General features: G+C 41.3%; 2 protein-coding genes across 7 annotated transcripts in view; both read left to right on the top strand.

The window, feature by feature from the left end:
* Positions 1 to 6,007, top strand: part of usp9 (ubiquitin specific peptidase 9) — a 59,889-nt gene extending 53,882 nt beyond the window's left edge. For all 6 annotated transcript variants that reach the window (XM_015363447.2, XM_015363448.2, XM_015363445.2 and 3 more), the window contains 2 exons: positions 2,299 to 2,394; positions 4,181 to 6,007. In XM_015363447.2, the coding sequence (XP_015218933.1) occupies positions 2,299 to 2,394; positions 4,181 to 4,315 (231 nt within the window). In that variant the 3' untranslated portion in view covers positions 4,316 to 6,007. The remainder of the gene's footprint in view (positions 1 to 2,298; positions 2,395 to 4,180) is intronic.
* Positions 6,008 to 12,810: 6,803 nt separating this feature from the next.
* rpl8 (ribosomal protein L8) lies at positions 12,811 to 17,503 on the top strand. Its single transcript, XM_006638890.3, has 6 exons — positions 12,811 to 12,897; positions 14,182 to 14,325; positions 15,350 to 15,491; positions 15,590 to 15,808; positions 16,491 to 16,606; positions 17,308 to 17,503. Exons 2-6 carry the CDS (start codon positions 14,188 to 14,190, stop codon positions 17,464 to 17,466), a joined length of 774 nt encoding a protein of 257 aa, XP_006638953.1. The 5' UTR covers positions 12,811 to 12,897; positions 14,182 to 14,187; the 3' UTR covers positions 17,467 to 17,503.
* Positions 17,504 to 25,678: the final 8,175 nt, after the last annotated feature.

Here is a 25,678-nt window from a genome sequence, read left to right as displayed (position 1 = left end):
TTTACTTTAAAATTGGTCATTTTTGTATTATGTTAATGAAAAGGTTTGGTCACGGTCCTATATCAATGGAGATTTAGATTTGGCTCAGTTTAACCAAGTTTTTCACTGGCGGTCCTAAGCGGCTAAAGAAATAAAGTGTATTTTTGCTCCTGAGCTTGTGTGTTAACATGCTTTTCATCTCGTCATGTAACTATAGTTTGCATCATTTTCATTGAACTTAGCAACTGTCCAATTCCACTTAAAAGTGTGGGACTGTTATTTCAGCAAGGATATGTTAACTTCAGACCAAGTGTTTAAAAGGCTGAGATTTGTATTAGGCGGCTGTCATCTCCATCCAGTACACAGATTCTATTTTTAGTCTCATTTAGTAGCGAGTACTTTTGTAGTTCAGGATTATCCTTTTTCTTACTTCTAGAATATTTGTTTTATTCACTGTAAGGGAAGCATGTTGGGAGTATGGTATTTGTTCAGTTGCGAGAGATGCCATCTGTCAGATTTGGTTACCATAAATAGAAGCTTTGCTGTTTAGAATTAGGTTATCTTTATAGCTGCTTTTGTTTTTTACCAACGGCACAGGGAAACTTCTGCTGAAAGGCACTGTGCACCCTGTGTTTTGAGAATCCAGCATTACAGTCAAGTTAGCATATTATCTGACTGTTGAGTAGTGTTTCAAACTGAACACTCAGGTGTGTTGGGCTACCAGTAAACCAAAGATGTCCCTTAATGTCACTACTGATTCAGAATGGAAGTTCCTCTATGTATTGCATTTAAATTGCTTTTTTTTTGTTTAGCTAGGTTCACCAGCAAAGATGATAAATGCATTGGACTTCAGACATTAGTGAAGTCCTATTTAAGTCATTGCATGCTAAAAGTAGAATTGCAGAAGTAATCTTTTTTTCAGCTTCCTATTCTAGTGGTTAAGCATTGGAAAGTAAAAGGTATATCTACACAAGACTGTGCTAGCACAAATGCCTTTGGACCCTGAACTGCTTTAAAGTCCTCTTAGCATTGTGTAATGCTACAGTGGATTGTGGATTGAATTTGTGCTCTGCTAGGGATTTCAAACAGTGTTTAGATATTTGCTTGTTTGCAAAGGCTAAAAGAACCCATTGGAAATATCTTTTAGAAGAAGCAGTTTGCTGATCCACTCTGTCTGCTCTTCAGTTAACTGACATCGACAATGAAGACTGTATTATCATGCCTCTTCCTGTCCTTAGCTTCTTTGCATTGTATAAAGTGTTCCTTGTTTGTCAACTGTAATTTGGGACAAACATCATGTTTTTGTGATCAGATGCATATGAAAAAAGCTTAGTTATCTAGGTTTTTATCCACTTACTGTTTTCTGTCAGTCTTGTTTGGTTTTAATGAATAGGAATTTACAAGTGGGACCTCCTGAGTGCAAAACCAATGCAAACACTCACCCAAGTACAGGCTGAACTCTGTTCACTCTGTTCACAGGTATGAGCCGTGTGATGTCAGTTGCCAGCTGTGGCCAAAATTACTCGAGCACTGTTGCCTGTACTCTGCCAAGGGCAAGGAGGGATTAGTTGGCTTCAGTGATACAGCGCCCTCTGTGGCCTCCCAGGCTCTCTCAGACATGCAGGGGTGTCAGTGATGGACACCTCTCTCTTCCAATTGGCACCAAAGCTCCAGTATAGGACTGTGCTGCCTGTGATGTATTAAGAGCACGCAGCTCAAAGGTGTTGAAGGAGATTGTCTGCACTTCCTCATTCTCCCTAGTGTGCAGTTATAGGGTTTCTAGATACGAGCTGTGATGTGAAAATCATAAATTAGTTGACACTTAAAGGAGGGTAGAAACATCTGAAAGTGTTCAATCTGCGAAACAAAATAGTCTATATGTATGTTTAGGAAAGATTTTGTATTCTTTAAGAAAGGGCAACTCTTTTTATATTATTGGTTAGGGGGGACAAACACGCTGAGCTCTAGTAGATAACTCTAGAGAAAATGACATTGGTTATGTGAGAGCTACAGACTTGTGAAAAGGTGAGATGTCCATCAGAATTTTGCCTCCTATCCCATTTTAAAAGTGTTTCTTTCAGGCAGTGGATTTGATTTGTAATTGGTTACTTTGTGTCTGTGAGATTTCTTACATTCTAAAACCCTGAAAGCAGTTTGTGCTCTTTGGTTTTCTGAGTGTCCCACACCTTTGAGATGTGTATTTCTAGAATTAATTCATTGGATCGGAGATATAGCTTGTCTGTTGGCATCCCTGCAGTTTTGTTAGTGTGCTGTGCTGCTTGGCAGCCCTGCTGTGATTGATGAAGCTGTATTTTGCAGGAGCCAGATGACCAGGAAGCTCCTGATGACCATGACTCCTCCCCTCCTGAAGATGCCTCTCTCTACCCCCACTCACCTGGATCACAGTATCAGCAGGTAACTCCCACTACAGTGCTGCACTGCACTAAAACCAGTCATAGTGGACATTTGGTATTTGCATTCTGTGTAGTGCCCATTATAAAATAGTTTTATAATCATTTCTGGCTCTGCGGGAATTGTAGGGATGTATCGGGAGGAACATCTAAGAATCTTGTGCAGCCAGCAAGTAAAGACTGGTGAATTTTTTCATTTGCTTTGGATATAAAAGCAAATTCCATCAAAAGTCCATCATAAATGGTTTTGGTTGTTGGTACAAAGCACGAATTATTGTCAAACGAATTTCTTACATGGTCGTTTTGCTTTCTGAAATGGGCAGTTTGACCAAGTGGAATGCAAGCTACTGCTATTAGATTTTTACAGATAGGACAGCATTTTAGACTACGGACTCCACACCCTGCAGTTTAGTTTTCAAAAGGGTACTTTCAAGCTTGCATTTCTGTGAAGAACTGCAAGAGTTTGTTTCTTTTAATGCCTTTGGAGGTATGCTTGGCATTCTCTTTGCAGTCTGCCAGGTAAGAAACACATTGTGAGCTTGTAAGCCATTTTCAGAGGTTTTATGTCTTATATTTCATGGAAAGTTATTGGAACACATAATGTCAGGTTCCATTTATCAGACTACATTCTATATTAATAAATACCTTCAGTTTTTACATTTATCACAGGTCGTTTATGTAAGTCTCAATTTAGGGCGTGTAGCAGTAGTAATACATTTGTGAACGTATGTTCTGTAAGCATTAGTTTAGGAGCATAACAGCATTTAGGACACAGCATAGCTACTGTAAAGTACTGAGATCCAAATGGCCTTTTTGTGGCCCACGGTAGAATATGAAAAACATGCAAGTGTGTGAAATCTGTGTTCAAAACCCTATCTAAATGCATGAATCATATCTGTTTCAACATTTTCTTTCAGCAGATATTTAGTAAGGTTTAAAGTCTCTTAAACACTGGCAGTAAACCCTCACAAAAAAACAAAAGACATGGTAATAAGCCACTGCAGTAACACTAGTGTGCCTTTCCCCTGTGCCTTATCCATTTTTATATTAAAATGTGCTTTTTGCATTTCCTCCTCATCCCCTCTCCCATCCATCTTGCTTTATTTGCTGATGTTCTCAGCAGAGCAGTAGATAAGTAATCTTCCCCACTTCCCATATCTTGTCCTACTGAATACACATCAAGCCTCCAGCTCACTAATGCTTTCTATGCAATGTTCATTTCTCCCACATTCATTTACTGAATGTTCTTATCATATTGCTTACAGATGCTTTATTAAAAATCACAACTGCAAATGTGAATGAGATAGAGGGGTTATTCTGTTCACTTGATTTATTTACATGTATTTGATCAAAAGGCGTGCTTTAGGTTCAAAGTTTACATTAAGACTGGTACAGTTTCTAGAGTTGTCACAACAGTGGTATGTCCCTTTTGAAGTGCAGCTGCCTAGATAAGTGGAACTTGAATTCTACTTCCTATACAGTTCAAGTCCTGTTGAAGGAATACTTGACATTAGCATTATGCTTATTTTTCTCCCTCACGTAACTGCTTGCTTCTTGCTTGGCTTGCGTAGTGTGTGGTTGAACCTGATTTAATTAACTTCACAGAACTTTGAGATCTACCAGAAATACCAAAAGTTTAACTAAATCTTTGGAGCCTGGCCTTTCAGACATTTGTTTCCTCGTTTTCTGGCAGCAATGGCTGTGATTTAAAACACAATCCTTGCAAAGTGGGGTGTTGTCGCTGTAAGAACCAAGAGTCACGTTCCTGCTTCTCTCCTCTTGTCTTGCAGAATAATCATACGCATGGGCAGCCATACACGGGCCCAGCAGCACAGCATATGAACAACCCCCAACGTACAGGCCAACGAGCACAAGAAAACTGGGAAGGCAGCGAAGAAGTCTCTCCAGCTCAGACGAAAGAATAAAAACTGCAGATTCTCATCTGATTCTCATCCAGTTCTCTCCATCAAGACACTTGGTACAAGTGCACGACCAGGCCTTACAGTCCATCTGTTCTCCAGGTCCTTCACGTTCTGAGTTAATTTGTATTTTACCTGGAGTGGAGAGTCTGTTCACTGTCAGCCCTGCAGAGTATTGCTGTCAAAATCTAACTCGCCTGCAGTGGAAAGTGTATAGTGTAATAAAACTGGCCTGAAGCTAACGTGTAAATGGCAAAGGTGTATATAGTATGTTTATGTTTGACTGTTAAATTTCCTCAGCAAGACTGTGTATTGCTGTAGGAGACTAGCAGATCTATGAAAACAACAAAATGGTAAAAAAAATCATATATATACTTTTGCTTTATCGCCTGTGCTCAGCAGTGAGGGTTCTCTGCCTTGTGGCAGTATGATTCAGTTTGTTTTAGGAAAAAAAAAAGACTCCATGTCAACCACGTTAGCCATGTTAAATTAACTCTTCTGCCAGGGTTATTAAAATGGCTGGTATAACCTTATGATATTTGGTTGATGTGGAAAGTGGTGATGTAACATTGTTCTAGATCTTTCATTGCCTTTCTTTCATTCTGGTATTAGTTAAATCATTTTGAAGCTCTAGTTAATATGCTGTAACATTTAGCATGGCTTCACACCAGATTAGTGTAGCCGAAGGGAAATGTATGATCGTAAAATGACAGCAGCTGTAGTCCCTAATTGACAGCTACTCTGCAAAGAGCCTTTTTTTATTGTTACACCTTGATGGCTATATTTGGAACCAATGTAAGATTAAGTGGCTTTTCAATTGCACATATACTCCTCAGATTTAACATTCGGCAGTCAGTTGGTGGGATTATAAACTCAGTTTTCAATAATATGGATTTTAAAGAAAATTATATATGCAACAATTTGCTATGCCAGGATGCCTGGAGCATAATAGACTGTATTTGGTGTGCTTGTTTTTGTTTCATTGGTAGAGCTTACTTTTAGATTAACTCCTAACACTTTTCCTTCTACTGCAGCCCAGAGAAGGTTGAAGTCAACAAAGATGATGTTGTGAGTGTGCCCTGCACTGTGGCAGCTCGCTGTGGTTTTCTCTCCTGTTCAGGCCTCTGGAAAGCAGGCGTTGTCTTAGAACTCTGCATCCACACAATCAACAGGAAAAAGCAGGGTTGTAATTCTGTGAAAAAAAACTGCTGGTTAGTCACGTTGCAACTTTTAGAGCTCTCTCGAATGCTAGGTAAGCATCTTTATTAGGACATAAAGAAAATCCGCATCAGCAAATACTGTATTTAATTGGTAACTTGAATGTGTGTATTTTTTTTGGAATTTGTCTAAAATACCAAATACCCCTGCAAAAGAAAAAAGTTACAGCCCACCATATTATATTTAAATATTTTGCTGTTTTATTTTATAGAAATTATTTTGCTGAATTTCACACAAAATAGAATTTGATTTAAGAGGAACATTTTGTCCTTGTGTTATTTTTAAAGGAGACATTGACTGTACAGAGTTCCGCGCCCTGTTCTGCCGACTTTTGTTTTGGCCATGGTCTGACGTTGAATTCTGGAGCTACAGTCGCGATGTGAACTTTCACTTTGTGAGGTTTTTTTTGTGCACAGAAATATACTAAAAAGCATTGCGCCCCTTAGCAAGAATAAAGAAAATGGAATATTGACACTGTAACTGTCTCATTTTATTTATGGTTAAATTGTAAATACTTTGTGCACGTGAAAAAAAGAGTCTTCATCATGGATTATCGAAGAGTGGGAGTGGCAGATCCATAAGAGGAAGGACGTACAGAAAGGAGAAGAATTCCGTTGGGAAGAGAGAATGGATGTGAATGGGTTAGCCTGAAAAGTCTGCCAAAACCAAACAAGTGGCTTATGGAGATGCATCATTTTTCCACTCTGGTGTTGAAGCCTGGAGAATACACAATCCAGAGCTGTGCATTCTGCAGGCCAGAGAAGGGAAGGCACTGCATCAGTGAACCAAACGTTTGACAGCAGGTGATTACTGCTTTGTACAAAAGACTGGTTCCCCCCACCTCCATTAGCTGTGAAGTGAAGTACACTACAGGCAGTTTTGCTTGGAAATGTTTCCTGCAGGGAACACAAAAATGTTCATTGTTTTTAGCCTGTAAGGTCTTAGTGTTTTTTTTGTTTTTATTTTACTTTTTAAGTGCTCCAATCAGATGGTTGCCTTCTGATTTATGTTTTTTTTTTTATTCTAAAGCTTTTGTGAAACATGCATGGATAATAAAATCCCTTGATCTGCCTTAGAGCAATGTACAAAAAAAAAACAAAACTTCCCAGCACACTGTAAAATTATACTTTAAAAAGAAAATAAATAGTATTTGAATTATTACTTGAAGTATGGGCTCTTCCACTGCTCTCTCCCGTCACCTCTCCCCTGTGTGCACCCACTGGAAAGACCTTGCTGTTGGCGCCCTGGCGGATGTTTCAATGAAGGAGGGAGGCTCTTGAGTCACCGCATGAGGCTGTGTGGTTGGACTAGCTCAGCTGCTTGTGCACCCAGGCACAGACGCGCACATGCTCTCCTGGGGGTGCAGTACTTCAACTACAGTGTACGTGTTCTGATGTTCATGTTGCGAGAAAACACGTTGAACGCTCTAGCCTGTAAACCAGTACTGACCCAACAAAGGTGATTTATAAAACTTTTTTTTTAAGATTGACCTTTATTACATTTTTGTATTAACCGCAAGCTCCCTACATTTTGTTAACTCCATCCACATTTTGAAGGATGCGTTGAAAGAGGTAATTAAAGATTGTTCTTTTGAACTTGCTTGTCGCATATCTTTATTTAAAGTGCCATGCAGTCTCAGTTTGGAAATTGTTATATGGCATTGGATCTTGTTTTCTTTTGGCTGATCGTGGAAAGGAACATTATAGTAAAAAGAAGCTTGTTTCATATGCTTTGTGCCTTTCGGCTAGGGGGTAGATTTTTTTCTGTAATATTCTGATCTGTTTTTTAGTCACAGATCAGCATCCAAAAAAAGATATACTTGTGGATCCAGTTTGCTGTTTTCAGAGATAACCAGCGAGCTGTGTATTGGAAAAAGCACCATTCTACCTTATGTCAGAAGTCTAGGCTGTTTTAGCACAGCTGTTCTTGTACCTTTCAAATAGGCCCTTGGATAAGTAAGCAAAAAGGAAGGTGCAGATGTTTTATTAAACACAATCCTGTTCTTTGCCCATATATATGTCAGTTTAATAACTTCTATGAAAGTTGAACAGCAGATGCATTAAATAGGTCCAGGCAAACTCGGCTCTGTAAATTCTCGTTCCCCTGTTCAATGTTAATTTACAAAGACTTTCACCATGGGAAAGGCTGGCATAAATATTGTATTCAAACAACCTAAATGTTTCCCCAGAGTGCACAGATGGAGTCGCAAAATTACTAGAACACCAAATTAAGGTTCTTTCTGTTCAGAGGTTAAATTTACATAGACTTTCAGTAGAACGTTTCAATGCCAGATTGGATAATCATACTGATCTGATCTAGTGTGCTTTTCATGATTGGTGGTGAGGTGTATATTTTAATTTCATTATTAAAAGCACATGGGCTTTTTACACAATTTTTGGAGAGTAGCTTATTTTTTGCACAGTAGACTGCATTTACTGTAATTCCTGGAAATTACAAGTACGATGAAATTGTTACAGGGCCAAAAGGGTCTTGATCATTACTGATGGCCAATACACACCGTTCAAAATAAGCCAATTGAAACCTGTGAACTGAAAGCAGTGTTGGTTTTGTACTAAAAACTTTTCTTGACTTGCAGAAAACATAATCATTTGATAAGAGAATTGATCAAAAAGTAACTGAGTTTGGTTCTCTGTATAGACATGGTATATAGAACTAACAAGACAATGCCACAGTTTGCAGTGTGAATAGCAACCCCCTTCTATGTGATCTACCGAGTTGCATTGAACTAAAGCATCTTGGTTTGAAAGGTAATCCTGTGGATGAGCAGCTTTCATCCTAGCATACCGACATTAGGTCAGTTTCTCACACTAAGACTAAGACAATTTGATGCTGCCATAATCTTATCCCCAAGGCCTAAATCTTGTTACCCAGGGAAATCCCACCTTCATCCCGGAGAGTCCCAATCCACTTTATTTTTCTTACTGGTCACCCTAATCACCTGTTATTTAAAGATTTGGAATAACTCATTCAAGCAGTTGCTCAATTCGGCAAGTAGTGTTGCAAAGCAGGAAACACTGATTCGTGAAGGCAGAAAGATATTCTGATTGTCGTTCCAAACGACCTCTCGCATTTCTTCATTGAACACACCTTCTGTTTAATGTTGATTAGCGTTAAATTGTTCCAGGGTGAGTGAAATCTGCAGGCGTGGGGCTCTCCAGGACTAAAGATGTTGAGTGCTGTCGTAGCCTACAGCCCTTTCCTATTGCTGTATTCCTATAGCCTGGGGCTGTAAGAACGCTGGGTACAGAATCGGTCGTTGAGGAGCTGCTACAATGGACATGTCCAAAAACAGTGCATCACAACAGGCCATACTGCAGCCAGCTGGGACAAGAGCCTCTCTCTTCACCCTCCCAACCCAGGACATATATGCACGCGACATATTTTAGCAACCTCTGTATTGCGTGTAAATACATCTTTGCTTATGCATGTTTTTTCTAGAATTTTAACCCTAACATAAACTGAAGCATTCAGCTTCCTGTTTGAATAGCCTGGACAAATCATTAAACGTGTTAGGCTATAAATATTACAATACAGATGTCAGATAAATCTTCACAAGACTTGAGTATTGACTTGCCACGACGTGTTGAGAAGTAATTATACTGTAGTCTTTACACTGCATGTTCTGTGCATGATTTTGACCCTGGTGCCAGATGCTGCAGCTCAATAACCATGCAAAGTTGTTGTTTTTTTTTCCCTACACTGGGAAAGTCTGAGCTAAAAAGGACAAAGACTGAAAGTAAATGGGGCCATGGGTGGTTTACTTAGGATGCCCAGGAAAATGTTGAAAATGATCTGCAATAGAAACAAATGGGTTCATGAGGAGCTGATGTAACTGAAGTATTGTACACTGAATTGACAGTCAGATGCCTAGTTTAGTACTCTGCTACACCTTGCACAGGAGAGGCCTGATAAGGCTAACCTTGGGACCTGAGCAATGATTTGCATGACCAGCTTATCTGTAGACTTCGAGTCAGTCATACGCATGTGTGGCACATTAAATGTGGAAGCAATTAGCACAGAACCTGTACCAAGACCTGGCTTCACAGCTGCTGTGTTAAGGTATTTCAGAACTGTTTCTCTGTGACTTGGCAGGCTTTTAAAAATGAATGAGCATACATTATTAAAATGTGTAACCTCACTGGAACTCTTCTGTAGGTGTATAATTCAGTTACGAACAGAATGGTGCAGGATATTCAGGCACAGATAAGGTCACTGATACCACACTCTGAGTAGTTATTCACTAGTTCAGTCGTCTTCATTTATATTGTTAATTAAATTACGTGACCTTTTAAGAGTTTATTGAATGTTGATTCATCCAAGCAAGCAGTAGTAGACTAGAGATTTCAGGATAATGAACGCAGTTCACATGAGGTGAAAATATCCAGAACTACAACGCTTTATATGTGTAGAAATCAGTTGAGAGAGAAACTGAAGAGGAAACTAATGTGTAGAGTATATTTATAATACCTGAATATTTTTGGTTTCCCCTTCTTGTTTTTGTCATGCAATGCCTGTGTGTTAATGTCATGAATCTCTTGTATTTGCAATACAGACCTGTCAAACCCTGGTCTTTACACATGTTTAAAAGCAGGATGCCTGTCATGTGGTCTAGTAGTACAGAAGTCTGTGAGGGTTGTGTGATAGTACTTCTGGAGACCACCTATCTACTTTCCCTGCTGGACGTTCCATATACATTCTTTCCAAATACGTCTCTGTTCCTCACATGACTTTTATGGTAACAAAGGAAGCCTTCAAGCTCTGTCTAGGGTGTAAAAGGCACCTAGAAATGCCTGAGCTTTAGATCTGAAGGAAGGAAAGGATGATGGTGTCTCTTCTCTCAGCTCTCTGGAGCGACTTTTGTCATAAACCTATGTCAGAACTACACTCAACCGCGCTGGGATTTCTTGCAATCCGACAAACCCTTAGAAAGCTGCCTCATTTACACTCTCCTTAGCAGCAGTTTCAAACCCAGCCGTGTAAGAACACAATCAAGGTTATACCACAAAGTTTAAGACAATACTCATTGGCTGCCCCGTGAGTGTGGGGTTAAGTACCCTAATTTCTCCTCCTGCCAAGGTCAGCCAGGTGTGTAACCCCACACAGAAAGATGGAACGGGCACATGGACCCCAGACAATGACGTGGATCCCCAACAAGCAAAACAAAACTGTCCAAAAAAAACATCCACTGTAATCGTGTAGTGATTAATGGTCACGTTAACAGACAGGGCAGCATTGATCAAAACCTCCGTTTCTGCCGGCTCATCCTGACATGACCGCATCCCAGCAGGACCAAGCTTGTCCTGGTGCTACTTGGCTTCCCTTCAAGATGGGAACGAGACACTTGTGTCGTGGACAGGTCCAAATAAAACAAAAGTACAGCAAACTGATTATTCATCTTTTTTGTCATTAGTATTACAATGACTGTTGTTGTGAGAGATTTTTTTAAAGAATATAAATTGTTCAAGGCAAAACAACTCAGGTTCGAAGATACTGTACAGTTTGGTTATACATTAGTAACTCAAACTAAATTCAAAACTGGGAACAGAAAGTGTTTCTTTCCACAAAGAGTTGTGGGAGTATGGAACAAGTTTCTCACTCAGATGATGCAGTGGCTCTGTGGCTAAGGCTCTTCTCCTTTGGCTGGAAGGTTGCTGGTTTGTATCCTGCAGCCGGCAAAGGAATCCTACTCCGTTGGGCCCATGAACAAGGCCCTTAACCCCAACTGCTCCAGGGGCGCCATATAAATTGCTGACCCTATGCTCTGACACCAAGCTTCTCTCCCTGTATGTGTCACATGGAGAGTAAGTTGGGTTATGTGAAAAAGGACAAATTCCTAATACAAGCAATTGTATATGGCCAATAAAGTGATCTTATCTTATGTAATTGACATAAATACCCAGCATCTTTCAAGAAACAGCTGGATGAGATCCTTGGATCAATTAACTAATAAGTACCAGACAGGCTGGATTGGCCAAATTGCCTCCTCTCATTTCTTGGATGAAGTATTACACAATGCAGTGCAAATTTTGCTCAGTCCTTTCTGTTTTCCATTAATCAAAATAGACTAGGGCAGTTTTCTTCAGCTCTGGTCCGGAAGAGCCATGCTTAGTATTTTTTCGGAAGAGCTTGGAACGAATTAATTGGATCAGTCAGTTGTTTAATTAGTTGCTCTCAACATCTCTGCTTATTGGCCATTTAACTATGGTTTATAAAATCTACAGAACGGCAGCACCTGGATGTGTTTCATATTTTGAAGCACTTAAGGTGCAAAAGCCTTGCATATACAATTCATTTTGTATAAAAAACCGGTAGAACTTTTTAAATAACGCACAACCATAAGGGCAGGATACAAAATCGATTAACATCCACTTTGGTCTGAAAAATTATCTAGTGTATTTATGTTAATTTACGTAAATGAGAAACTTGTCATTTTCTTATGTTCCGAATGTAAACTAACACTGGCCAGGTTAACTAATCAACTGCCAGACCAATCCTGGTGAGGCTATGGACAGGGCGACTGTTTTGAATGTTTTTAACCTAAACTTAATCAACTCCTATAATTACTGATCACATCTTTAAGTCTGTGTTGTTGTTTTTTTGTTGCACTCATCAATTAAATCATACAACTAAGCTCTTCACTGTTTCAGCCAGATGATCAGCATTATCGATATGATCTGAAGAAAACTGGCATTATTGCGATTCTTCATAAAACATTGCAAAACTCTTTCAATTCAGATACATTATAGCTATTGCCGATTAACGTTTTTAGTCAGATAAATGAATGATAACTCAGATTCGAGGATATTTGTTAGAAAAAAACATTTTAAATAAAGTACAATACAAAGCGCACGATGTAAATTCGATTGACGTATTTCTGTCATTTGCAGGCTCACGTTAGTAGTAAAATATATTTATGTGAATATGAATACAAAAGTGATTAATTGGTTTAAAGCGGATATTTTCTAATGACCTACATAATATGTTCCAAATATCCTGTATCTGCAAATGTTCTGCGACAGTTAAAAAATTGTTTTGTTGATGTATTACCGCAACATAATTAAAACGTGTGTGTCTGAAAGGCTCAGTTCAGCAGTCTTGCAGATGTGTGAACTACATATCCCATGATGCTACGCATAGGTAGTACTTAAAATATCCGTGTTACTTGCTTTGTAGTATTTTATACTTCTTGATTAAAAATATTTTATATAGTACAGATATCTGCGATTCGTGTTAATTTGAATTATTTTCGGCTCGTTTTAATGATATCCTGTTCCACGGGAGCGAATATACCCGGAAGAAATGCGTTGCGCCGGCCTTGGACTTCCTTTTCGTCGACAACCCAGGTCTAGGTAGGGAATGGCGGCCTCTTTCTTCACATTAAATCCGACTTTAATCTCTTTATTTTTTACTCATCCGCTCTAGTTTTCTACGTTTATACTACTAATAAAACCTGTATATTTGGTATACGACTGCAAGTTGTGCCTAAGGCTGTATCTTAACGTTTTTTTGTATGATGTGTTCAGTATTGGCCCTAACCGATGAAACAGTCTGCTTGTCCTGTAAATGTCTGGAAATAGACGCGTGTCTGGGATAGGTTTTAACTGTTACATTAAAGCATTACAAGAGGCCGTATTTACACCACTGCAGCTTTAATATTTTTTGTGACAGGAGTCCACTTTATCTCAGACGCCGGGATCTTTAGGGTTATGCTGTGACTGGGAGAATGTGAATCAAGTCGCAACAAAAGTGGGGTGGTCATTGAGAAACAAGTGCCTCGTGAATATTCTGTGGAAATTCACGGTAGCCGTGTCCCGAGCTCAACAGTGATTATTGTATAATTAGTAATGAAACTAATTACTCAGGATTGCAGCATGGGCGTCAAGCGGTTTCATGTGCTCTCCTACTTTTAATTGAGTGAAAGTGCGTTTCTCGAGCTGCAAAAATGCCGTGGCCTTATGAAGTCGTAGTTCGCAATAAAGATTTTGAATTTCATAGGGGATCATATAAACTCTTTCAAAGTGACCCTCCTAACCCCCCATGCCCCCATGCAGTTTAAACGATTTCATATTGACATGCAGTACCTCTGCTTGTCCTCCTTGATCATCTCCTGCCCTGAACCCTCAGGCCTGCAGACGCATCAAATCTGGAGTTTTATTTCTGGCAAATGTTTTTCTGTTCAATGAATGTTGTGGTCTCCGCGGATTGGAAGGCCTCCTTGAATTCGGGCCCATGGTAGCCAGTCCTACCAGCACTGCTAGAAGAGATTGCAGTCCATATTGGTCCATCTGTACCTTCATGTTTTGCCATAAACACCTTATTTTGACTTTATGTTGGCCTGATCTGGCTGTTTTGAAATGCATCAGTATCATGCCCTCTCTTGCTCACTTGTGCATTGTTTTGTGACTTTGTTTATACAGTGTTACTGTCAGCTTTTACAGCCAAGGTGCAGTAGACCTTTAATCTTTCTAATAGATCCCGATGCCAAACAAAAGGTGTTTTTTTGCTCAGTAACAGTCCCAGGTGTTCTGGGCCTGCCGCCGTTCTGATCACCAAGGAAAACCACTAGAAGGCAAAACGGGTCAAGCTTGGGCATCTTTGTCATTCGGTTCTGTTGCTCTTCTTCCTGCGTCCAGGGCACAATGGGTCGCGTCATCAGAGGCCAGAGGAAGGGTGCTGGGTCGGTCTTCAAAGCTCACGTCAAGCACAGGAAGGGTGCAGCAAAGCTCCGATCCATTGACTTTGCTGAGCGTCATGGCTACATCAAGGGGATTGTGAAGGTGAGGAGTTTGGGGAGGAACTGTACACTTTCTAGCTTCAGATAATCTCAAGCCACTTTAATAATACCACCAATGTGCAGCATCCACCTGGATGATGCAACGGTAGCCATAGTGCGCCAGAACGCTCACCACACACCAGCTATCAGTGGGGAGGAGAGCAGAGTAATAAAGCCAATTCATAGATGGGGATTATTAGGAGGCCATGACTGGTAAGGGCCAATGGGAATTTTATTTTTAAATATATCTATGAAGTGGGTCCCTTATATATGTATATAGCAGTGGACCCACTTCACTTCTGAGGTATGGATTTCACAGTGGACTAGTGTCACACTACCACTGTGGAACCATCCATGGTTTTAATAATAATAATTATAATAATGGCTCACACTTATATAGCGCTTTTCTGGACAATCCACTCAAAGCGCTTTACAGGTAATGGGGACTCCACCACCACCAATGTACAGCATCCACCTGTACACAAAACCTCCACCTGTTTTCAAACATTTCATTGGATTCAGGGGTTTTAGTGATAAGAGTTCAGGTAGCGTTGTGCTAAATTGTTTTGTACAGTTTGTTTATTGGCGTTCTAAGTAATGTCAAGTCCTAAGGGAGACAAATGTGGCTAGACTTGGTCACTTTCTCCAGGACTCCAGCAGTCCAAGTTTAATATCAGAAGTGGTGAAAGTTTTTCTTTCCAAGCAGACTCGCAGCTTGCCAAACAGAATTCATTTCAAATAGCGTTGGAGGCCTACAGCATCCTGCAAGGGTATTGTAGTTGCATGGTTTTTAGAAGACAGTCAGGATGTATTCAGGTATTCTACTGAATGCTTATGGGGGTGAATAAGGATTGTTCTTCAGTAATTATGCTTTATGATTCCATAAAAAATAGGCAATCAGTTCATTTCATTAGTTGGCTGCCTAATGTCGGCACATGTGCCCTCGAGATGCAGGTTCGGTAGTGGAGGGTCTTCAAGATTGCAGGTGGCGGCCTCGTCAGAGTGGTGTGTTCTCTTTTCTCTCCCAGGATATCATTCATGATCCCGGCCGTGGGGCCCCCTTGGCCAAGGTGGTCTTCCGGGACCCTTACCGGTTCAAGAAGAGGATGGAGCTCTTTGTGGCAGCCGAGGGCATCCACACCGGCCAGTTCATCTACTGCGGGAAGAAGGGTGAGGTCCAGCGGGGCTGCGGCACATTTCGCCATTTCAAACGGTGCAGCCGCAAAGCGTTCGCTTCGAATAACGTGCCCTTTCCCTGCGGTTCTCAGCTCAGCTCAACATTGGGAATGTGCTCCCAGTGGGCACCATGCCCGAGGGTACCATTGTGTGCTGCCTGGAAGAGAAGCCAGGTGACCGTGGCAAGCTAGCCCGTGCTTCTGGAAACTACGCCACTGTCATCTCCCACAACCCCGAAACAAAGAAATCCCGAGTGAAGCTTCCCTCCGGATCCAAGAAGGTCATCTCCTCGGCCAACAGAGCTATTGTTGGTAAGACCAGCGCGACCGGACTGAACGCCTGTTCATTTTCTTGCCTGGGTTGCTGTTGATGTGCTTACAAGCAGCACATTCCACAGGGGACGTTGCCCTGCTGTTGGCAACGTAATCACCATTGAGAGTGCCAGTGTTATTGTCCAATATCCAGTATTGTATTTCAGTACCACTGTGTCAGTGTAGCTTCTCCACAGCCAGTCAACGATGGAGAATCAGGTGTCTGGTTGTATGGCTGGTTTGGGGCCAGCGCAGTACAGGCGTGACGCTGGTAGATGCATCCTTTACTCAGTAGGGTAGCTGACTTGAGAAGCATGTTCAGCAGCACACAGCACCATAGCTTTCCAAGAGATAGGAATTCCAGTTAGCATCTGGGGTCCCTGCAATTTCCCCTTCTCTTCAGAAAAGGTAGTCTACTCTCCAGAACTTCTTTTCACTAGTTCTTGAATACTGCCAGCTTTCAGGTGTATTAAAGGGAATGAAGAGCACAGGTGAGACAGTGGTCATCAGCAGAGGAGTACTCCCAGGTACCCTCCTACCTTAAAATGTAAACTGCTTTGTGTGCAACTACTTTTTATATATCAGGATGTATGTATTCAGTATTTTAGTTAATGTTACGTAGTATTTCACCAATGTTAAAGTATTTATGCATGTATGCATATAATGTGTCTGTGCTTCTCAGGTATTGTTGCTGGTGGTGGTCGTATTGACAAGCCCATCCTGAAGGCAGGCCGTGCCTACCACAAGTACAAGGCCAAGAGGAACTGCTGGCCTCGTGTCCGTGGTGTGGCTATGAATGTAAGTACTCCCTGTTTGCAACATGGAGTTTCTCTGGCTGAGTGGGAAATGATCTTGGTGCTCCTGAGAGTTTCTTTGAAGAGTTGAGAAATGTCTGTTCCTGGAATAGTATCTTGCTGTGGTGACAATAAAAATCCCATATAAACTCTTTAGGATGATCTAATCAAAATGTTGCTTAAGGGTTTTAGTGAAAAAACAAGTGTTCACTTATCTACACTATGCTAACTATTTACAAAGGAAAAGGTGACACTGGGTCGTCCAGCTCATTAGGCTGCTAGTAGCTGGTAAAATGTCTTAGTGAATTTAGGAAAGGGTGATCTCTGGGTGTCTTCCTTCAGAATACAAGTACAATGTTGCTAAAAAGTTAAATTACATTACCTACTTGGAACAACAATCTGGCAAGCATCCAGCTTGCTAGAACATAGAATAACATGTTAGCACGTATAAATTGTTTTCATCACAAGAGTCCTCGCATACTGACAGAGAGGAGAGCCCTAACATTAATCCAATTATTTTGGATGTTTCATATTCCAGTATTAAAGTTGTCAGTATTGTAGAGTTCACTAGGAAATATTAATCGATACTGAGAGGATATATTGGGTTAAGAAGTGTTAGTTTTCTAGCTCCAGGGAGTACATGTTTACAGTGAGCCCTGTTGTGGTTACCGGGAGTTGACGCTTATTTCCTTCTCTGTCCTTTAGCCTGTTGAACATCCCTTCGGTGGTGGTAACCATCAGCACATCGGCAAGCCCTCCACCATCAGGAGGGACGCCCCTGCTGGGCGTAAGGTCGGTCTCATCGCTGCCCGTCGTACTGGCAGACTGCGTGGAACAAAGACCGTCCAGGAGAAGGAAAACTAAATTGCAGTGCTTCATAATAAAATATAAAAAAAAATCAGCTTTGTGGTCTTGTGTTTTTCTTTTGCCAACTATGGCTTTTTGAGTATACTTTGCCATGGAAAGGTGATATCCACGTTCTGTATCTGTAATGCTTTTTCTGTGATGGTAAAAATGTGCCTTGGCCACATCTACATTGTACTGTTGGATGGCATTTCTCTACAATATTACTGACATTTTCAAGTTCCTGCAGGTGTTAGGCTTCATAGGTTTCACCCCCCCCAGTTTTTTTTTTAATTGAGATGAAATATTCAATTAAAAAAAATATACACTTTGAGAGGTGATGTGAACAGAAGTGGGGCAGAGGGCAAGGAAAATGTAGATATTGACTTATTTTGGTGTTGAGGAAGATGGTAAAGGTAGCAAATGAGGTCATACAGCCTTGTATGTATGGGTATATAGCTCATTAATGCAAGAATCTTGTCCAGTATTTTTAAGAGTCCAGGGAATTGGCTTCAACAACTATGTGGGGTAGCTGGATCTCGGAAATTCAAAGAAAAGTGCATTTTGGTTGTGGATTTTCCATCTGATCGAATTCCTTTGCTGCCTCTCATTTTATATGGGAGTAAAACTAATTGCTTTTCCTGAGGATTAACATGTTAAATGTTGGCCCTGGTCAGTACTGCAGTGGAAAAATGAGGTTGCTACTACAGTTGTTAGTGAACCAGAATCCTTTCACAGAACTTCTAATTTCACAATTGAAAGTGCTGCAAGGTCTTAATTGTTGAGGAGCTTGACCTGCTTATAAAACTGTTAACCTTGTGCTGGCTGAACTCCCCTCTGGGCTTGTACAACCTGCACTTTGGAATTCCGCATTATTTCTTTTTCATTCAGCTGATAGAACACACCTGCTGGGCTGTGCATCACTTAAGATAGAGCTGCAATTAAGTGGTGGCTGAAGTTGGTTCCCTTCTATGTGAAAAGTCCTTTATAAATGTAAGGAATTATTAAGCACATTTTGCCTGTAGTAATCTAGCATAATGCTAGAGAGTACTGACATTCTGAGCTCCTCTGACCACAACAAACTTGATGTAAATATTTGCCTCCTGTATGTGTATTCCAGGCCATTGCTTGATGAGTGCTTACTTTAGTGTAGCATCTCATAGTCAGTGTTGCTCATCGCAATATGCAGCTTTGTGAGATATGAACCCAGGCTTCAGAGTAGCAGCCTAGATTGCAATCCTCTATTTCAAACTGCAGAATGTGTGCAGTGCTGGGATATAACGTAAGATATACCTTGTTGGCCATACACAATGTCTTGTATTAGGAATTTGTCTTTTCACATACCCCAACTTGCTGAGACACACAGAGGGGAAGAGAAGCTTGGGGTCAGAGCACAGGCATTTATACAGCTGTGGGGCAGTTGAGCAGTTGGGGTTAAGGGTCTTGCTTAGGGGCCCAATGGAGTAGGATTCTTCTGCCAGCTGCGGGATATGAACCGGCAACCTTCCAGCCACAGGTACAGATCCTTAGCAACAGAGCCACCGCACCGTCTAGAAAGTTTTAGTCTTAGAAAGAAAGAACCCCAGATCACAGCAGCACTCGGAACCCACTTTGAAAAGAAATCTACGCATCTGACAGGAGCCCACGACGGATCTGCTATCTATTACTCTGTGATAGTTTTGAAATGTATTTTACACAGTTTTGAAATCACCTAGGTTTCCCTTTTCCATTCCTTGTGCTTTAACGCGCGGCTGAGGTCATCGTCTGGTTGGATCATCAGGCTCTTAATTACTGGGTAAGCGGAGGACAAGCAAATCAATTCTCTATTTGGGAGAAACAAAAAAAGATGACAGGCGAGTAAAAACAAAGCCATGTAAATACAATCACTTTCTTTGTAAAATATTTTATTAGTGTCATTCTAGCAGTGTTGGAATCACATTCACATTTTCTGTTTTTGACACCAACTCGCCCCAGCCTACAAGGTAATGTGGCACCACTGGCATGGTTGCCCATTGGTACAAATAGTAGCAGATCTCGACACCCTGCATGGGGAACACAGTGTTATTGATTTTCCTATCTATCCATTGTGCGTACCCACCCCGTCATATAGCGTCGCTCACATCTAGAGCCTAACTTGGCCTACCCTCACTGGTCTTGGTCTACCAGCACCAGTAACTCTGACTGGGATCTCCTGTGCCGGTCCTGAACATGCCCAAACACCAGCGCCAGTAACTCTGACTGGGATCTCCCGTCCCGGTCCTGTCCATGCCCAAACACCAGCACTACTAACTCTGCACATTATCTAGAATAAGAGCCCCCTAGGTTAAAAAAATACATATTTGACAGCAGCCGTCAATTTTAAATTTGAAAACCAAAATAGAAAAATAAGTAAGAAAATTGTGGGTCATTTTGAAGAACCTAAACAGCTATCTAGAATCATAGAACATTAGCTTTTTGATAATTCAAAACCACATGTTTTTTTAATACTAATATATAAACTGGATAGTACCAATATATTCATTATTATAATATTCCATCCATCCATCTTCAGCTTCATCCAGTTCTCAGGGGAGTTGGAGCCTATCCCAGCAAGCAACAGACACAGGGCAGAATACACTCTAGAAGGATGACAGTCCATCACATCAGGGCTGATTTCCCCAGAAGCCAATTTAACCTCCCATTATGTTTCTGGACTGTGGGAACATGGGGAGAATATGCAGACTCCACACAGACAGCACCCCAGCTCCAGCATTGAAACCAGGACACCAGCACTGAAAGGCACCAGTGATAACCACGGTGCCAGTCTGCAGCCCTAGCATAATATTAAAATTATATAATAATCTATTTAATCGTATTAAATAAGTAGTAATATATTTAAATACTAATAAATACATTATCTGTCACAGTGGTTATAATAATCCCTGGTATTGCAGCCCTTTGATCTCATTTTGGGTTGAAGAGTTGGGAAGAAATAAATCCACAATGCTCCTCGTGTCAATACTGATGTCTGCCAGCAGATGTCGGCAATGTGGGCCTAAACTGTGTCTGGAAGAGAGCCCAGAATTCTTCTTGGCAACAAACACCTGTGCAAAATCACCCAGTCCTTCTGCAGTCACTGCAGATCCTCCAGAGGAGCTTCTCTGAAAGACGCCAGGGTGTCAACAACATAGCTAAGTAGCTGGTTCTGGACTCCCACAACAGTGTGTGAGAAGTGCCTCCAGTTTTCTGTGTTAAGGCACATTCTTGCGACTAAGCTTGCGTCTGAGTGCAAAAAAACCCAGGAATCCTTCACATAAGAAAGGTAGGTAGGTCCCCTTTTCAGGCCATGAAGGCCCATGGGAAAATGGGGGGCAAGGGCCACTCAACCATCTGACACTGGAGGTGAAGGTGATGTGGTCAGCATCACTATCTGGCCAGCCTATTACCCCCAGAAGGATTAACCCCCAGTGCTCATTTGGGAAGCAGGCAGGGTGGACCTGGGAGCCGTCTGGAAGGAGTTAGAGCAAGCTTCATCAATCACTTGCCCCTACCTGGGATTGAACCCAGGACCTTCTAGGCAGAAGCTAAACACCCTTGCTGTCTGAGCTACCACAGCTCCTTCCTATTATGAAAAGCATTAATAAAACATTTTTGTTTAAGTTCTATATAATTCGTGTCTGGTCCTTTTCACTGGTTGCTGTGAGCTGTGCCAGATATGTGCTGCTCAGTGCTGATTTACTGCAGCAATCTCTTGCCTATTCGGTCTGATGTAACAGCTGTGTTTCCAAACAATCTCAGCGTGTCTGAGAATGTCCCAGGCTGCAGTCCTTTGACTGCCAGGCACACTTTCATTGTTCACTGCAAAATGCTTGTGACATGTTTCCAACACATACCAAAGGCTACTCCGGAACAAAGGCTATTCTTTGCACTTACAGATGTAGATCGAAGACTTGGCTGTCAAATGAACTAATCTCCTACTGCTCAAACTGAGTTAAAACACAGACAATTCGGAAGAGTTCTGTTACACCACATCACAGTTCCTTCCCTGATATTTTAAAACACAACAGTAAATACACATCCATCCATTTTCTGACCACTTCTTCCATTTCAGGGTGGCAGGGGAACTGGAGCCTATCCCAGCAAGCAATGAGTGGGACACACCCAGGACAGGACAACTCTCCATCACAGGGCAAAAAGACACAAAAACACACATACTAACACCAGGGACAATTTTGCCAGAAGCCAATTAAAGGGGAACTACACCACCATTTTTATATTTTAGTGTTGAAAAAGAATCAAACCACAACAAAAGTAAAAAGTACACAGTAACATTTAAAACCTCTAATTTACATCCCAAAATAAGACTAAATTTCCAGGTATGAGGTATGCGCGTGCCATATTCCACATTACAGTGTAAACAAGCAGGCTTGCAAATACATCTTTTTTAATCCAACAGAAATATTGCTCTCAATTTATAGACAGTTTTGCTGACAAATACTACTTAACTTGTAAACTCTGCATGCAGATTATGTTGGAACATTTCTGTGGTGAGATGTCTAATGCACAACCTGTACATTATTTGCTCGTATGTAGTATTACATTAGTCATTACAGTGACTAGTGAGCAAGAAGGGCCACTTCACATCACAATTCCCACAAACTCTTGCTCTCTCCCATGATGGCGACCACATGGCAACGGTCTAGTGGATGGATGTTTGTCTGTTATGCCTTCCGGCACTTAGGGGCAGCAACATCCTATTGCTGTTAGCATAACATTTGGGGTTTTGTTATGGGACAGGGCTGTTCACCTTGTGCCCAACCTTCAACATGGAGGACCTGGCGCCCAACGAGGGACACAAACCCACTACCCTGAGATTAAGAGTCTCATGCTCTACCAATAGAGCTAGCCGGGGCACCTAACAATCTAGAACTTTCACAAAATTCACAATTTTGTGCTTAATTTGAAATTTGTAACTTTTTTCTATGCCATCAATGATTTTATTTTATTACAGAGATTTAATAACTGGTCTGGGAAATTGGGAATTCAGCTCCACTTTAACCTACCAGCATGTCTTCCAACTGTGAGAGGATGCAAACCCATGCAGACACAGAAGAACAGACAAACTCCGGTCAGATAGCACCCAGAAATTGAACCTACACACTCCTCTTCTTGAAAATGCAGGGTCTTCCTAACAAAGAAAAAGTGCCAGAGTAAATCAGGACTGGAAACTTTACTGGCTTAGATTCCACACCAGTTTTTATTTCTGTATTTTCTCATGCAGAGGTCTGCTTTTAAAAAATACTTGCACCCAGACACAGGGCTTCTGAACCAGTGGTGTATGCAATAGTCAAGTTCCCAAGTTTATGTTGATTTCTCTGTCCAGGCTGTTTATTTCAATATGGCGAGTGTCCAAATCATCTGTAAATCTGCTTTTCTTCTTTTATTTTTTTTAGAATGGCTCCAGACAGGATGAGTCATTGCTTTAGAGTTCAGTCACAAGCAAATTGAAGCTCACATCTGTAATTTCACACCACTCACAGAGAGACACTGAGGAATGGGCATTTTAAGTGGTGCATTTTATTAAAGGGACAGAAGAAACTGTTTCTAGAATAATTCTTTGAAGCAAGCAATCTTAATCACATCTGAAATGTTTGGTAATAACACAAAAACGTATATTTCAAGTGTTACAAATGGTTTTCTCTTACTCTGGCAAAAGTGCAGAATAACCATTTTCCATAGTCACAAATCTTTTCAAACCACTCTTTCAGTGACATTATAACTGAATTTGAATCAAGTGGAGTGCTGGGTTGTCCAAAATTGATTCATCTGATTGAGCTCCATTTTTCTAGAAAGCGGGCATATTGAAAAGGAGAGACAATACAGAGCATTGGTTAGGGGCCTTAACAGCAGGATTGTGGGTTCAAATCTCAGGTGGGACAGTGCGTAGCTACTGTAGGTACAGTACTTTAATGGAGTAATTGCTCCATCAAACCCACTTATACAACTGGCACTGTAATTTGCCTGTAAACATAAACTAGAATTTTACCCCTCTGCAGTGTCACTTTGGATAAATGTATCAGTCTACTTCATTGTGTGAAACCGGAAATTGGTCCATAAAATGGAGGTCCTCAAGAGATGTTCATTAGGGATGGCAAAAAGCAAGCCTTTCTCCCCAGTTGTTCTGAGTCATAATCATTCTTGAAATCATTTCTCAAAGCTGTAATATCTCGTGCAAATTTCTTTTCTTTTTACATTTTTCCTCCTTCACACCATCTCCATCTGTACAGCTGCCCCTTGTTCACCCTTCACACTACAGGAGGGTCCCATCTTACAGCCAAGAGGTCTAAGCCAATTTCTCACTAGGCCAAATAAAGTAGAGAACCGCCATACGCAGCCAAGTTTACCATAACCAAGTCCACCCCAATGCCATCACAAAATGTATTACAGTTTATAGGATGTATATACACTGTTCGTTTGCACCCTACGCATGCTGACGCAGCTACCCACCTGAACTGCCAATACATTGTTAACATTGTTAACAGCCAAGTTTACCATAACCAAGTCCACCCCAATGCCATCACAAAATGTATTACAGTTTATAGGATGTATATACACTGTTCGTTTGCACCCTACGCATGCTGACGCAGCTACCCACCTGAACTGCCAATACATTGTTAACTGAAATAACATTTTTTAACTAAAAGAAACAACAATTATCACACTAATCAGCTAAAATGACATGAATCCCTCCTCTGCATCCAGCGAATGCCTGCTCCTCCTCACCCTGCCTCCATATTAGCACTGCCACTGTAATGAAACGGGCAATAAAACTGTCAGTGAGCCTGTAATGTTGTCTCCAGCCTGTCGCTCACCACACTGCTGGTACAGAACTGGGGGTGTTCGTTACAATAGAAAAATAAGACCATGTTGAGATGCAGATGCTGGGTAATGGGTACCTGGTGAGAGGGCAGGGAGATGCTCACTCACTAGCTAGATTTCTCTCACAATCCTTGTCTGTCGCGAGGCTAATCTGAAAGTCGCGCTTAACAACTGAAATCATTGCATTCCACCCTGCCCTTCTTTCATCCATAAATCTCTTGGCCGGTCCGGATCACAGATAAGTGAGATTGCAAATGTTAAGTCCACAGATGTCGTGACCCCCATGTACTCAATTAACATCCTCAGATGCATCCACTTTTTGGAGCTTGTAGCCCAGTATGTGTTATTCAAATGGACACATTAGAGGAATTACATCTTTGTATGAGATGCTGGAGATCTTTCAGTCCATCTCCCTTGGCTGTCAGTCCTTGGGCTGAAGGAATGTGGTTGTAAGACCTACTGTATATGTCAATCATAATAAATACCTGCTGATAGTTAAAGAACATATCTCTTGATCTGCACTAAGAAATACAGCTACTTCAGGATATCTCAACTTCCTCTGCTGTGAGTTTATTTTTCTATTCTCCTGCAACTGACAGGCTTTTTTTAATCAAATCTGCAGGCTCTGCTGGCACTAATTTGCAGCTCCAACTAATTACACACTCTCGCCTCCTGAAGGAATCGCACTGTGTGGCGGAGTGATGTGTGATTTCACGTGCTCCGCTCTCTTCTTGAGCAGTCGGACAAGAGTCTGTGCAGCGCAGCCAATTAGCTCTGTACCACTTGATCCCCAATATATCTGTTGAGGCCATAAAGTCTGCATAGCCAGGCACTTAGCCGGAAATAGGCTCTATAGAGGGCACTACACCCTGCTTTTCTACACACAGAGGCAAACAGTTTCACATGGTACAAGTAATAGGTTTTTTCCATGTTGAAAAGAGAAGAAAGAAAACACAACGTTTCAGCCGTTGGGCCTTCTTCAGGTGTGAGTAAGACTGGGCAGTAAACAAAGGTAATGTAGCGGGAGAACAAAAGCTGGGAGAGAGGAGGAGCGAGGGGCGGGAGCAGGGGACAGAAAGAGGACAATCAGGAAGTGTGAAGTCAGGATAGGTGAGGTGAGGAGAGGTGTGAAATGAAACCAACAACGAATAGAGAGAATTTAGAAGAAAAGTAGTCTGTCGTTGAGAGAAGGTGAAAGGTGTGATCCTAGCTGCAGGATAATTTTAGTTTCTGTAGTCTTTCTGATGTGGGAGTTAGGAAAACCATCTTTGAGAACACAGATGGAGAGATTAGTGGGATCATGGCCGTCAGAGGTGAAATGAGAAACAATAGGCTTGGAGAAATGTTTAATCTTCACAGCCCTAACATGTTCTCT

The sequence above is a fragment of the Lepisosteus oculatus genome, chromosome 15 (genome assembly GCF_040954835.1).
Source record: "Lepisosteus oculatus isolate fLepOcu1 chromosome 15, fLepOcu1.hap2, whole genome shotgun sequence".
NCBI lineage: Eukaryota > Metazoa > Chordata > Actinopteri > Semionotiformes > Lepisosteidae > Lepisosteus > Lepisosteus oculatus.
The sequence above is the reverse complement of the archived record's forward strand: the minus strand, read 5'-3'. Positions and strand labels throughout refer to the sequence as shown.